The sequence below is a fragment of the Lagopus muta genome, chromosome 2 (genome assembly GCF_023343835.1).
Source record: "Lagopus muta isolate bLagMut1 chromosome 2, bLagMut1 primary, whole genome shotgun sequence".
Taxonomy (NCBI): Eukaryota; Metazoa; Chordata; class Aves; order Galliformes; family Phasianidae; genus Lagopus; species Lagopus muta.
In genome coordinates, this window is record NC_064434.1 from 63,714,995 (window position 1) to 63,727,879 (window position 12,885).

At 36.5% G+C, this 12,885-nt stretch overlaps 1 protein-coding gene across 11 annotated transcripts in view; it reads right to left on the reverse strand.

Moving 5' to 3' along the window:
• Positions 1 to 12,885, reverse strand: part of GRM1 (glutamate metabotropic receptor 1) — a 177,609-nt gene that overhangs the window by 39,099 nt on the left and 125,625 nt on the right. For all 11 annotated transcript variants that reach the window (XM_048936392.1, XM_048936395.1, XM_048936397.1 and 8 more), the window contains one exon: positions 3,865 to 4,111. In XM_048936392.1, coding sequence (XP_048792349.1) covers positions 3,865 to 4,111 — 247 coding nt within the window. The remainder of the gene's footprint in view (positions 1 to 3,864; positions 4,112 to 12,885) is intronic.

Sequence of the window (12,885 nt, forward strand, 5' to 3'; positions counted from 1 at the left end):
ACACTACTCTCTTTTCTATCAGTTATATGCCAAAGAATAAAGTATGAAGACTACAAGGTCTTAGCAGTCTTGCATTTAACAAGTTGTAGTACAGTGCTTGAAGCTTTGATACGTACCTTGAATTTTAAGTGGAAGAATCTGATTTAACAAATACATTTGCTTTGAAGACATGCATAAGTTCTTTACCCTTTCTTTCTTTTCTTTAATGAAAAAATCCTGCTTTGAGTAAGGACAAATTCAGTGTTTCAATACCTCCTTCTATCACCATCTTCCTTGTAGACACACACAACTTCAAGAGTTTTGACCTATGTCCAAGCTAAAAATGATTATCTTGAAATAACTGAGTTTGACAAGAGTTGTGAAGCTCTAAGAAAGTGAGGATCATGGAGGCAGCTGGATGTCATACATGTATGGCAGCATTTACAGAAGGTATAAAAGCTTTCTACACATAAGAAAATGAACGATTTTTTTAAATGTAAGAGCAACCTCTCACATACATTGGGAAATGCCATGACCAATGAGTTTGGATCATGCAAACAAGTTATTTTTGAGGTGAACAAGACTGTGAGCTGGTCATGGGCACATTCATACTCTGAAAAATCTCTGGTTAGCCTGAGATAGCTGAAGTTACTTGCTCAACAGTCATAACACCTGCATTGACAGTAAGTTTGGTATCCTTGAGGGAGGAATGGCAAACAGCGAAGCTGAACAATGCTAGGATGTAACTGGCCTAAACAGCCAACCATGGAGCCAAAGTATGTGCAAAAAAAAAAAAAAAAAAAAAAGGTATGTGCCCCACGTTCCTTTATATACTGCATATATTTGAAATGCTTATATTATGCACTGATAATTTACTCAAAACTTCGGAGCTAGTAGTCATAAGGTTACTGTGTCTAGTAGACATACTGGAACAGACAAGACCTCAAATATGTTCTGTAATGAGATGCATGGATCTGTCCTCTGTCCCTTGCAAAGTTCTAAAAGCAGATGTGGCGTGGACTCCTGCATCCCTCTTTTCTTCTGCTGCCATTCTGAGAATTCGGGTGACATGATTAGTTTTGAGAAAGTAAATGGGAATACTCAGTGAATGTCAAAAGTTCAGCAATTTTATAAGCATATTCTTAATAGCAGTAGAGGGAGCACATACTGTTGTCTATTTTCCAAAGCTATATTCAGGTCATTTTTCCTAAAGGCAGTAAAATCAGTTAAGTGAGTGCATTTGTACCCCTCTGATACAGCTCTGCTTCACAGTTCTGCATAAATATTCTCCAAAGAAAAGATTCCACACAAAGAAATAAACCTTTCAAAATCGCCTCATGATTTCAAATCTCATTTTGATAAAAGCTTGAAAGTATAAATTGAGCCTGAGATAGAAAAAAAAAGAGTTTTATCTAAACAAATGGTTAAGCTTTGCCAGAGCTATAAGGAATTCAAAACAGAGAACTGTATGAATGCCAGGAAAACATAACTGTGGGCATCTCTACCTTTTCTAACTGTGATCAGTGTAACCAAGGGGATTATGAGAGACTGTTGCTCAAAGAAACTCACAGATCTTGCTAACAATTGCTGGCTTCTATGAGGGAACATCGCCTTTTTACATCTTGTGGAGTTGATTTGTTTATATGATACAGTAACATAACCTCAAAAAACTTTTTGCATATTTATGATACCTTCTTGCACTGGCATAGAAAAGCTGACAAACCAGGCAATTTCAGTTTGGTCAATCTCTGACTTATTTAGATGCTGTATGCGATGTGTGGCTTTTTGTTTTGCTGAGGTATAAAATGATCTTTGGTTACATTCAAAATGTATGGCACATTCACTTGTCTAGAAAGACCTTTTCTTCGTAGGGCTGTGGCAACACAAATATGAATCTTGAGTTACATATATATAGGCATAAACTACTGCTGGAGAACGAAGATCCAACCTGTTTTTCAGATCACATTGCATATATACATTATTATTCATTAACATTATATCGCCCATGTCATAAATACCACAGAATGATACAAGAATTACAGGATGAACAACAAGAAGATTGATTGAGCTTCCTTAACCAAACTGTGAAAATATAAATGATGAGCAAAAATTACCTAACATGACTAATCAAATTCTAAATAGGTGAGGGAAGGGAGGGGAAAAGAAAAAAAAAAAAAAAAAAAAAAAGAACCATGCCACAAATCAAGGAATAAATTCTATCATCCTGACCTACTAAAAAAATACCCCAACACAAACTCTTCTATATTTTGAATTCAAGAACCATTTGTTATGATTCTGGGATTTGTACTGGTGAGAGTTGTGGAAATGCCCTCAGGTGACAAGATAATAAACAAGATTTGAGCTAAAACTGGAAAATTACATTTAACATCAATCTAAATATCTAAAAAGTAGACAAAACAAGGTATGCAAATGCTTTTATGGACATAAATAGTGCATAATAAATTTAGAGTTATATTAAGCAGTACTTTTTCAATGCTATCTAAACTATATGTGCTAAGATAAGATTTATACATTTGCATTGAATGTATGAGTATGTGTAATAATATAAGGAACTGCTTACCCATTAATTTCAAAATCTGACCTAGCTCATCTACACTTCAACTGAAAAAATCTACAGTATGCAGTATTCAATGAGACAAGACCAAATTGATCAGCTTTTTCTTATTCTAAATGTATTAAGCAGTTTAAATGCATGTATTATGTGAATGCAGAAAGCAATGGAAAGAACAGTAAAAAAGTTCATCAGTTCTGATAACAAAAGGTAGGAATAGATACAAGGGTTGCTTTAAGGCCACCGTGTCTTGCAAATATTCCTTGAAGGCTGCAAACTGTTTATTCCAGAGCACTGCTTTTGTGCAGTGTTGGCACTCAGATGCATTTATGCAATAAGCCCAAAGATGGAGTGAGAGAGTCTTTTATAACACTTTAATAACTCAGTAGGAAAACTAACTTAAATGAAGAAACCTCTGAGCAGAATTCTGTTAATGAATCATATGCACCAGCAGCTGAATTATATTTATTTTAAATAAATAAATACATTAATCTGGGAGATGTGTCACTTAAAATATTTGGACAGAGCCCATAAACCTAAGTGAAGAGGGAAAGATTTGTCAGCTGTCTTCCATAAGAGAAATCAAGGTGATGCTATTGCTGTCACTCTCATTGCTGGGTGCACACTGTGTCTTCTGGGGGAGAGGGGGAGAAGGGGGCATGGACAGTAGCAACTACCATAACAGGAATCTACTGGACCCCACATGAGAGGAACACAGTACCTTCTAGCAAACACCATTAATTATCCTGCCTGACCTGTCTGTGAATTCTGGGACAGCTGAATTTATTTAAAACTAGTTAAGGAGAGCACACAGTAGTTCAGCAAGCAAAACTAAATACTTTCTGGCATGGATGCACTGTTGTGTCCTGGGGCACACAGACCAGCTGAGTTCCAGTTGGAAAAGGATATGCTCTATAGACCTAACTTTAAAATTTCAGCAAGCAAATTCTTTGTTAAACTCCAGTCACTTGTATTAGGCCTTACCCATAAAAAAGCCCTAGTGCTGAGCCCATTACTAACTCAGTTACCAAAAATCTGAGATACCACAAACTGAGATGCAGTTTGTCCTCCCCCAAAACACTAGAATTGTTACAGGCTTTACAGTAACTCTTACCCCAACAGAAGCTGTAGTGATCAATTTATCTTGTGTTATCATTGTTATTCCTTTCTACTAGTAAGACTCACCCAGATAACTCTGTTTCTTTTTCAGAGTGTATTTGCTGCATGCTTTAGCAAAGCAGCCAAAGAAAATCAAACCAGTAACAACACCCACATCCTAATATCTGGTATAATATGTCGACATGAAACTTTACCTTCCTGGGGCATCTCCCTTTTCATCAAACCAAACTTCTTCTCCAGAAACACCAATGAATGTGGACTTGAGGAGAAACTCCAAGAGTTTGCTGCCATCAATTGGCTTCATAGCATCACACAGCCCAACATGTCCTGGGCAAAGGGAATGATGCATGTTTTGGAGTCCATGAGCCATAGCATATATAGCATTGATGACAAATCCCATTTTACTGTCCTGAACATAGTTTTCTTCTAGGCTTTCATTACCTAAAACAGGAAAAATAAAAATATTATTATAAACATGAAAAAAATGTGAAAATATGAAAAAGTGGTAAGAGATTTAAAGGCTTTTCTTAAAAGCTTTAGAAGTATAAACAAAATGTAAGAAGGGGGTTAAATTTACATATACGTATTTGTCAGAAATCTTTAAATCATTGAAAGTGAAATGAAATGGCTTTAGAGAAAACCACAGCTTAATGAAATTGCCAGCCTTAATTTGCTTTTTTTTTTAATTATTATCATTTTTCATTCCACAATGTTACTTATGCTAAAAAGGGTTAAAAGGCTCAGCATAAGGATGCAACTTGCTTAAAAGTTTGATTTTCCATCACATTTGAAGATTTATTTATTTTTTTTAATCTCTTAGTTTTTAAGGACCAGTGTAGCAATGTCCTTCCAGTGGAAAGAAGCAAACAATGTAAACCAGCACCACTTCTCACGTTATTTATGTTAGCTAAAGTAAAGCGGAAGTAGTAGAGAAGCCAGTTGGTGTTCGCTACAGAAAGTCTAAGGAAGTTTGTAACACTAAAAGGCATTTTATGTAACTGCAGCTAAGAAGATCTGGCATGAGCAGACATACAAGTCTCCGTCCACTGAACAGAAACAATGTGGCAGTGAAGGCTTTCCTCTTGAGGAGGTTTTAGTTCTGATCTGCTGACGCTCGGGCCCTGCCAGAGGGTGCCATTTGTGGCTGTGTCTCAAGCCAGAACCCGTGGGGGTAAGGCTGTCCCCTATTTCCTGTCACAAGCTGCTGGATGCTGCCAGTGCTAACCCTGAGTCACAGAAGTCTGAACCACACGGGTCCTGAGGGCTGGGGGAACAAGAAATCTCTCTGTTTTGTTTCCCTTCCCCTGAGTCATTCTCTCTCAATATGCTCCATGTTGCAAAATGCTGCTATCTGTGGGCCTCCCACATTGGTGTTAACAGGCATTTGATATCCAGCCTCTGATACTTAGACACAGTAACACCTTGTCTGCGCTAGGGAAGTAGGATGTGTGAGAGACAAGGTGTTAACTGACACTTCTCAAACCCAGGTTGGAGAAGGTAGCTGTCATTCTAATACAAAGAAATGAGGAAAATCTACAAGTTCACAGAAACTTTTAAGTTAAAAAAAAACAGCTTCTTCTCCTAATGAAGATATTGTATGTCTTTCAAGCTAGATAAGGAAGACACTCCTTACATTCATCCTTGGGAAAAAACTGATGTGGAAGGACTTCTCAGCTTCTTTGCTTTTATCTGCAGATTAGTCCTGTAGAACACTGTGAATTTACCACTCCTGCCTTCCTATAGACAGAGAATGAATATGGTCTCCATCCTGATAGGACAGAGATGTGGAAAGATCCTGAGCTCAGCATTGCAGTTCTCTTTGTCATGAAGCCTGTCAGTAGCAAATAGCTGAAGCGCCGACTGATAGGTCATGGCACTCAACTGTTTTTTACCCAAGAGTTTATTTTAGTTGCCTCCCTAATTTCTCAATTATTTTTAAAATGTATAGAAACATACACATCAGTGACCTTTGCAGGAGATAACGACAGTATCCATATACTTTTCCTGAGACAAATGTTCAGGTGGCTGCCAGAAGTAGTAACCTAAATGCAGCAGAACTTGCCAATGTTTTGAAATGAGACTATTTTCTTCAAGTATATGCTAACACAGCAAATTATAGATTTGGTTTCTCATATTTCAATATAATATGCATACCTCCAAAGAGAATAAACATTTGATGGTGGGAGGATTAGCTTTTGAACAATTAGATGTGAGCATCTTGTTTGCTTTGAGGCTTGAAACACAGTGTCCCACTGCAGAGATGATTGCTTTTCTGCACTTACAGAAATAGTTGTACTCGAGTGAAAAGTAACATGCAAAGCCTAATCTGGTAATGAGTTGTCCACATATCAGTAATATAAACTTCCCTATGTGTAAATAAGAGATTTTACAGTAAATTTTCCATGAGAAGTCATGCTTTACCTAAACTTAGCTTCCAGCTGTCAAAATCAAATTTATTTCATTTTCACCATCACAAGTTATTGATATACAAATGTATTTGAGCTTGTAAAAATTCACTTATGAGAATCAGTAGGAACAGATCTTTTTAAACAAGGGAGATAATGTAATTATGTTAAGCCAAAGAAAAAACACAGGCAATCAATGTTCAATTTGCTTTTCATAGAATAGCTGCTTAATAAATGCAAGAACTATATTTTGTTTGGTGCAGGGCTTCTCTGTAAAGCCTTATTTTTCCTTAAAAGGTCTTTGAAAAGTAACAGAGAAAAATAGAACTCTGGACTGAGAAATTTGTACTTTTCTTTCTCCTCTCACCCTCTGGAAAAAAAAAGAAAGAAAGAAAGAAAGAAAGAAAAAAAGATCATTGATCTACAAAAGTACTCTGAACACTAGGGTAAATTAACATTTAAAACAGAAAAGTACTTTATTATCTTTCCTTTTTTTTTTTTTTTTTTTTTTTTTTTTTTTTTTTAATTTTTGGTGGAGACCTTAGTTTTCATTAAGAAAAGAAAAACTGTAAGCTATGTGAGTACTGGATTAATTGAAGTCACTCGAACTAGGTCATTAACTTTTTGAATGACATTGAAGAATTCAGGTCTCCTACATTTCACGCTTATTTTTATATTGGATGCAGTGCAAATCTTCCATTAGCCATTTCCTTTTAACAGTTCCTCAAAGCTTTGGGTCATTTTATTTTATTTTATTTTATTTTTTATTTTTTGTTGGTCATCCCGTCAAAGATGAAAAAGAAAGATAAACTACGTAAAAATAAAAATTATTTTTAACAACAACACACTCTGGCTGTACACAATAGAAAAATGCTCCCATTGAAGCTATGCTAGAAATAATAGCCTTAGAAAATGCAGAAGGACAGAAAAAATTTCATGAAGCGATGCCTTTCCTTTCACTGTAATGTGCCTCAAATGTAACTAATATTATCTTCAGGCAGGGACTTAGACGGAGCTGAATGTAAAGCAACGATTAATATCTAGTGCCTTTGCTGTGAAAGCAAGTATGGGGCTATCAGCATTCTCAAGAGCAGAGACAGTACTCATACAAATCTCACCAGATCAACTGAAATTAAGAAAAACGCTATCAAAATCATAGCTAGAAGTGACCTAAACTTAGAGACATAACGTAAAGGTAGAAAAACCCTGTGCTGATGTTCTCAACAAGAGATTAAGCACAAAGGGTTTCTTGTTTGCAGTTCTCAGAAAGGTTAGGGCAGGAAGGAATATGGAATGGAAAGAAATGTAGAAACATTTTGGTTGAAGAATCAGATCAATAGCTAGCCAGTTGGTAAATTTTGAACAAACACACACATTTGACAAAGAACACAATCTGTTCACAGATGACTCTTGATTAGAATAAAAGCCAGAATCTGTTGAATACAATTATTATAAATTATAATTTCTGAATTAGGCAGATATTTTTTCCTTTTTTTTTTCCTTTTTTTTTTTTTTCAGACTTCCAAACAAACTGAACATTTAATGTCACATGTGATTTTTTGCATTTGTTCCATTTGACCTATTATGAAAGTAACAATCTTTTCTGATGGTTCTGAAAAAACGGCTGAAGGTCTTAGAAATATTATACACTCCCTTCCTTAATTGTAGTGGTCAGTCCTGGGATTGAAATGCTTTCTGGGTATGCAATATGAGATTTTAGCTGTGTTGCCAGCAGCATGGTGATGGGCAACATTCAGTAAAGTGCATGTTTAGACAAAGAAATTGTTGTGGAAGAATAACCAGGGCTAAATTTCTCAGGAATGCCAAAAAAAGGATAACTGCCATACTTCATCTGTGTGCACAATAGCCTGGTGCAAAGCCATGCCAAAGAGAGATGAGTGTTCCCCCCAAGAGGATGCCAGGGGACAGAGCACAGTTTATACCAAGAACTAGTAGAGTAGCACCCAGACTTGCAACAAAATTTCCCTTCTTATTGAAGAAACCAGGAATGCAGATTTCCTGCCCTCTCTCTTAGTTTCAATGTGCACTGCTTTAAGTGACTTGGAGCAAACATGTCCATCTGGCTCTGTACAAATTTGTGCAGAGATATGCTAGGGATATGACATGCCCTTGGAAAAAAAAAAAAAAAAATACAACAAAACAGAAGTCACATATCTTGCAGTGTCCCACATTACAGAAGGCCTGAAAAACTTGGACCACAGCAAATTTGTGTCATAGGATCTTGCAGGGAGAAGGGCAGAAAGCCAGTATCTGTCCTGAACAGTCATTTCAAATCTCGGTCACTAGAAGTAGCAGCTACAGATTATTTTGGTAACTAAATGGCACATGAAAAGTGATGAACAAACTGATATCATTTTGAAAAATTTGGGATACTTGGCTCCTTAGAAATATTAGGGCACTTCTATTTGGATGCATGACCTGCTAATTATAGCTTTACCTTTGGATGTATAGGAGAGAAAATGCAACCAATTCTACATTTCTCTTTTTGTCACCAATTCCTTGATTTTTTTTCCTTATTTTTTTTTTATCCTATCAGAATTATTCAACTTTAAAAACAAAAACAAAAACAAACAAAAAGAAAACCATATTATGATGAGCCAAAATAAAATTCTATTAAACAATTTTTGAAAAGGACTTGTTTTTCTAAGCTCATTTAGCATTGCAGTTTCAGGTATTTTACAAATATTGCCAGTTCTTTCATCCTTACACACTGTTTATGTTATCTAACATCTCTTGTGTTATCTAACAACAAAGATAACATAATTATTTAACTAATTTCACCTTAAGGCATTGCAAAATAAGTACCACAGATTATAATGCCTCTAAATGCAATTAGTAGGAACATGATATGTTCACAACCTGCACAGTAAATGGCTTGTTCTCTTCATACTATTTTTTAAAAATGCATTCTGTTCATTAATATTATATGGCAATGGAATCTGAATAAAATCCTCGTCTCTTGATAACTCTTGTTGACTCCACTGCACTCAGTATGTCCAAATGTAGTCAGAGGTAAGAAGTTAGATTCATAAAAGTTCTCTGTTGTATATGAAAACATCCAAACACCCACCTCTTTCAGCCTACAAGCATTGAGAAGGATTACTAAATCTGTCTTTTTAGAAGTAACTTCTAGATATCCAAAGTATTTGCCTGCTTATGAAAGTGAGGCCAGGAGGTGACCAGAACAAGGAACTACAGAAGAGGGCTGTAGGCTTTGCTCTGCCAAAATATTGTGGAAAAGTTATTTCTTTTCATAGAATCATAGAATGGCCAGAGTTGAAAAGGACCTCAAAGATCATCTCGTTTCAACCCCCTGCCACAGGCAGGATCACCAGTGACCAGGCTTGTTTTACCTTCTTATCTGCAAAAAGCAGATAAGAAATAAAAAGGCTTTGTTTCAATCTGAATTAAAATATTATTTCATTTCATTCAGTTTTCATGAGACAGAATGTTAGACTGAAAAATTTGTCACTGATCACAGCAAGTGTTTCATTTAACCTACAGCAAACAATCCCATCATGCTAAATCATTTTTGTCTAGTATGGTTTCTACCCCAGGGAAAACAGCTCTTTTATTGTTTTCCAACAAAGGCAGATCACCTGTAATGGTCACTACCCACTTCAGTGTATCTTTGCTTCAGGAAGGCAAGTTCAAGAAGCAGCTACATAGAGAGATGAGAGGGTCCTAACTGACAGCACATACAAGAGAGATGGTAAAAGAGCTATCAAAAAGACATAAGATAAAAGAAGAATTTGATTCCCATTGTAATGTGAACTATTTACTTGATTAGATGCAACCCTAATGCTTATCAGGCAAGTGTGAGGAAGGATGTATTTTCTAAGAAAAGGGATTTTCCCTAACTGCCTCCTGAGCATCATGTCACCAATCTGTACAAAATAATGCTGTGCTTTCTGTAGAACAGCAGGTGGCTCTGCCATTTGGCAAGATCAGAGAAATCTTTCACTGGGGTGGATAAAGGTAAGCAACATCTGGTGTGGATTCTACACCAGATTTGAAAACACACTAATAAATATTTCAAATTGCACAGTACTTGTGAAGCGATAAATGGAGTTCACAGGGTTGAAGACTTCATTTTCAGGATGTCATTAAATCAGAAAGGTTCAATTTCCATTCTTCACATGGTTTTTTGTTTTCTTTTGTTTTCTTTGTTGTTTTTTTTTTTTAATTTTCCCAAGCAAAAAGATTCTATTCATGCAATTATGTTTGATGCACTTTTCCCCCGAAAAGTAAAGAGATAATCCCAGTTAGCAGTTGAGACACTCTTCTATTTTCTTTATGAGCACAAGGAAATCTATGGGTATCCCAGATATTACTGCTACTTCTGATGAATGCTGCTTTTTAATTGACATTCTTCTACTGAAGTTTTAGATAATACTGCAGGGAAAAATTAAAGCAATTCTAAGGGTGGGCATTCAGCAGGAGCTCCTCACATTTTTTTTTCTCTAGATTCTGAAGGCATTAACTGGATGCTTACTGCAGCAATACTTGCATGCAAGTTGTTATATATTGTCACTAATAAAGTAAGACAAATAAACAATGACTCTCTCCTGGAAAAGAAACAGATTGCATAAACACGAGAGGCTGTTCTTTCCTTACTTTTACCTACATTTCTTTCGCAGATGACAATTCAGTGGCTAAAGAAAGCCAAAATATTAATTCAGCCATTAAGAGACACAAGTTTCCATTCATTCCAGGTATCTAACCGTAGAAGATCAGTTCCCTTTTTAGATACACAATACACATACACCCCCTGTGTCTTCAGCTTTCATGCCTGTCTTTGTGAGGATACCACGCAGTCCTTCAGTGTTCAAAAGATATGTATTCCTTTTGTCTCTCTCTCTGTGTTGGAAGCAGTAGGGAAATCTGTAATTAATTTTAATTTCTTGGTTCTCCATATCATATTATGTAAGCACATTAGGACTTTAAGAGCTTAGTGTCAAAATCTCTAGAATGAGGCTGGCATACAAAAATACAGCAATGCCATGGTAAAGATGAAATACTATGAGTGGAAATGACTATGCAAGCTGAGTATGACTATGACTATGCATACTCATTAATCAGGGGCCAGAGAGTCTTAGAAACACTAGGCTTTAGGCAGGAGAAAAGGAACTCGGCATTGCTGCCAACCCTGAGCCATGCTGAACTCACGGATCCAGACCACACACAAAACAAAATTTGCTTAGCAGACACAGCTCCCCTCCCTGCCCTTTCTGCTTCTCTCCATGGACATTCAGACTCTCACAGAAATATATGACTTCAGGAAAAGAAGATTTAAAATGTAAACACCACATGATAATGCACATAACTCATGTTCACAGTGTGGGAGACGACAAAACTGTGTTCAAATGTGCCAGCACCTCAAAGGGCAGAGAGCTTTCCTTTTACATCTCCTTTCTACTTATGCAAGGACATAAGCAAGGGATGAGACTGTCATTTCCCAAAGGCTGGCTGAGCTTCATGTCAACGAGAAAAGGGGGCATGCCTGATGTCTGTACGTGACAGTGCTTGGGTGAACAGGACAGCATGTCTGGGTGAGATTTTATGTATTGTGCAGTGCTGCAGCCCTTCTCCAGATTCAGGAGAGGCAAGAGAGCAGCTGAGGACCTTTGAGCACTGTGACTTAGGCAGCATCCTGTCACTGGAGAGGGAAACAGACCTGTAGTGAATAAAATTTCCTTATTCCTTCGCCTATAATTCTACATTGCCTATTCTCTCGTGTTGATTGGCAGTAAAAGGACTCAAAGGGAAATGTAACACTGTACCTAAAAACCGCACTAACAAATGTCAGCAACCTCCAGAGAGGGCTGACTCCAGCAAGGTGGAGCTTCATACCATTACAGGGTTGTCCATAACCTGCACAGACTGTCTGCACACACATTTGTGACTCTTGTCAGTAAGAGTCAAAAGTGTCACAGTTGAAAAGCTGCATGGATATCTGCCTACAGAAAGTGTTTATAGCAAGAAAAACAGGGGCGGGAAACTGGACAACCAGGAGAGAACTTCCACTCCAAGTTAAAGTGTATGGCATGTGGTGTGTAGGTCTTGGTCTAAGTATTATTTTATTTTTTCATTATTTCTTTATTTTGAAATTAATAGACTGGGGAAAAAAAGAGGAAAAATAAATTGTTCCTATTTGAGATGAATCTGTTTCTGTATCTCGGACTCCCATGCAAACACGTCGCATTTTTCAGTATCCGTTCAAATGGTTTAAAAGAAGCATCACTTTGTACATATAGGTCATCCTTTTAAGGGTTGCCTTCATACATCAAATTGAGACTATACACAAGGCTGCAATAATGCATGGAAAATTATGAACTTCCATTATTATGTGCATTCTAATGAAGAAGCTTGGAATTAGTTCTATCGTGAACAGAGTAAGTAAAGATTTATTTAATCTATATGGTAGAAGAACTTAGGTATCTCACTGCTATCTTGTAGAAATTCATCCTGAAATAAAATATTATCATCTTAAGATTTATGGAACTGACCAGGAATCTGGAATGAAATTACAGTGGTTTATTAGTACATAAGGTCAAATATCCAAATGTAATGAATGGTCATATTCAAATTTTTAAGCTAGAAATCAGTAAAACTCTACTTATGATTCTGAAGTTGGGGAATCCATCAAATTAGATGCAGTTTAACCTTAAATTCTACTCTCATTCTCATTAGAACACTAACTTTGTGCCTTTTCATAACATTAAATGACATGTTTAATACAGAAATATGCAGCAAAGGAGATAAATTGAAGTGATTCCATTGTCTTTC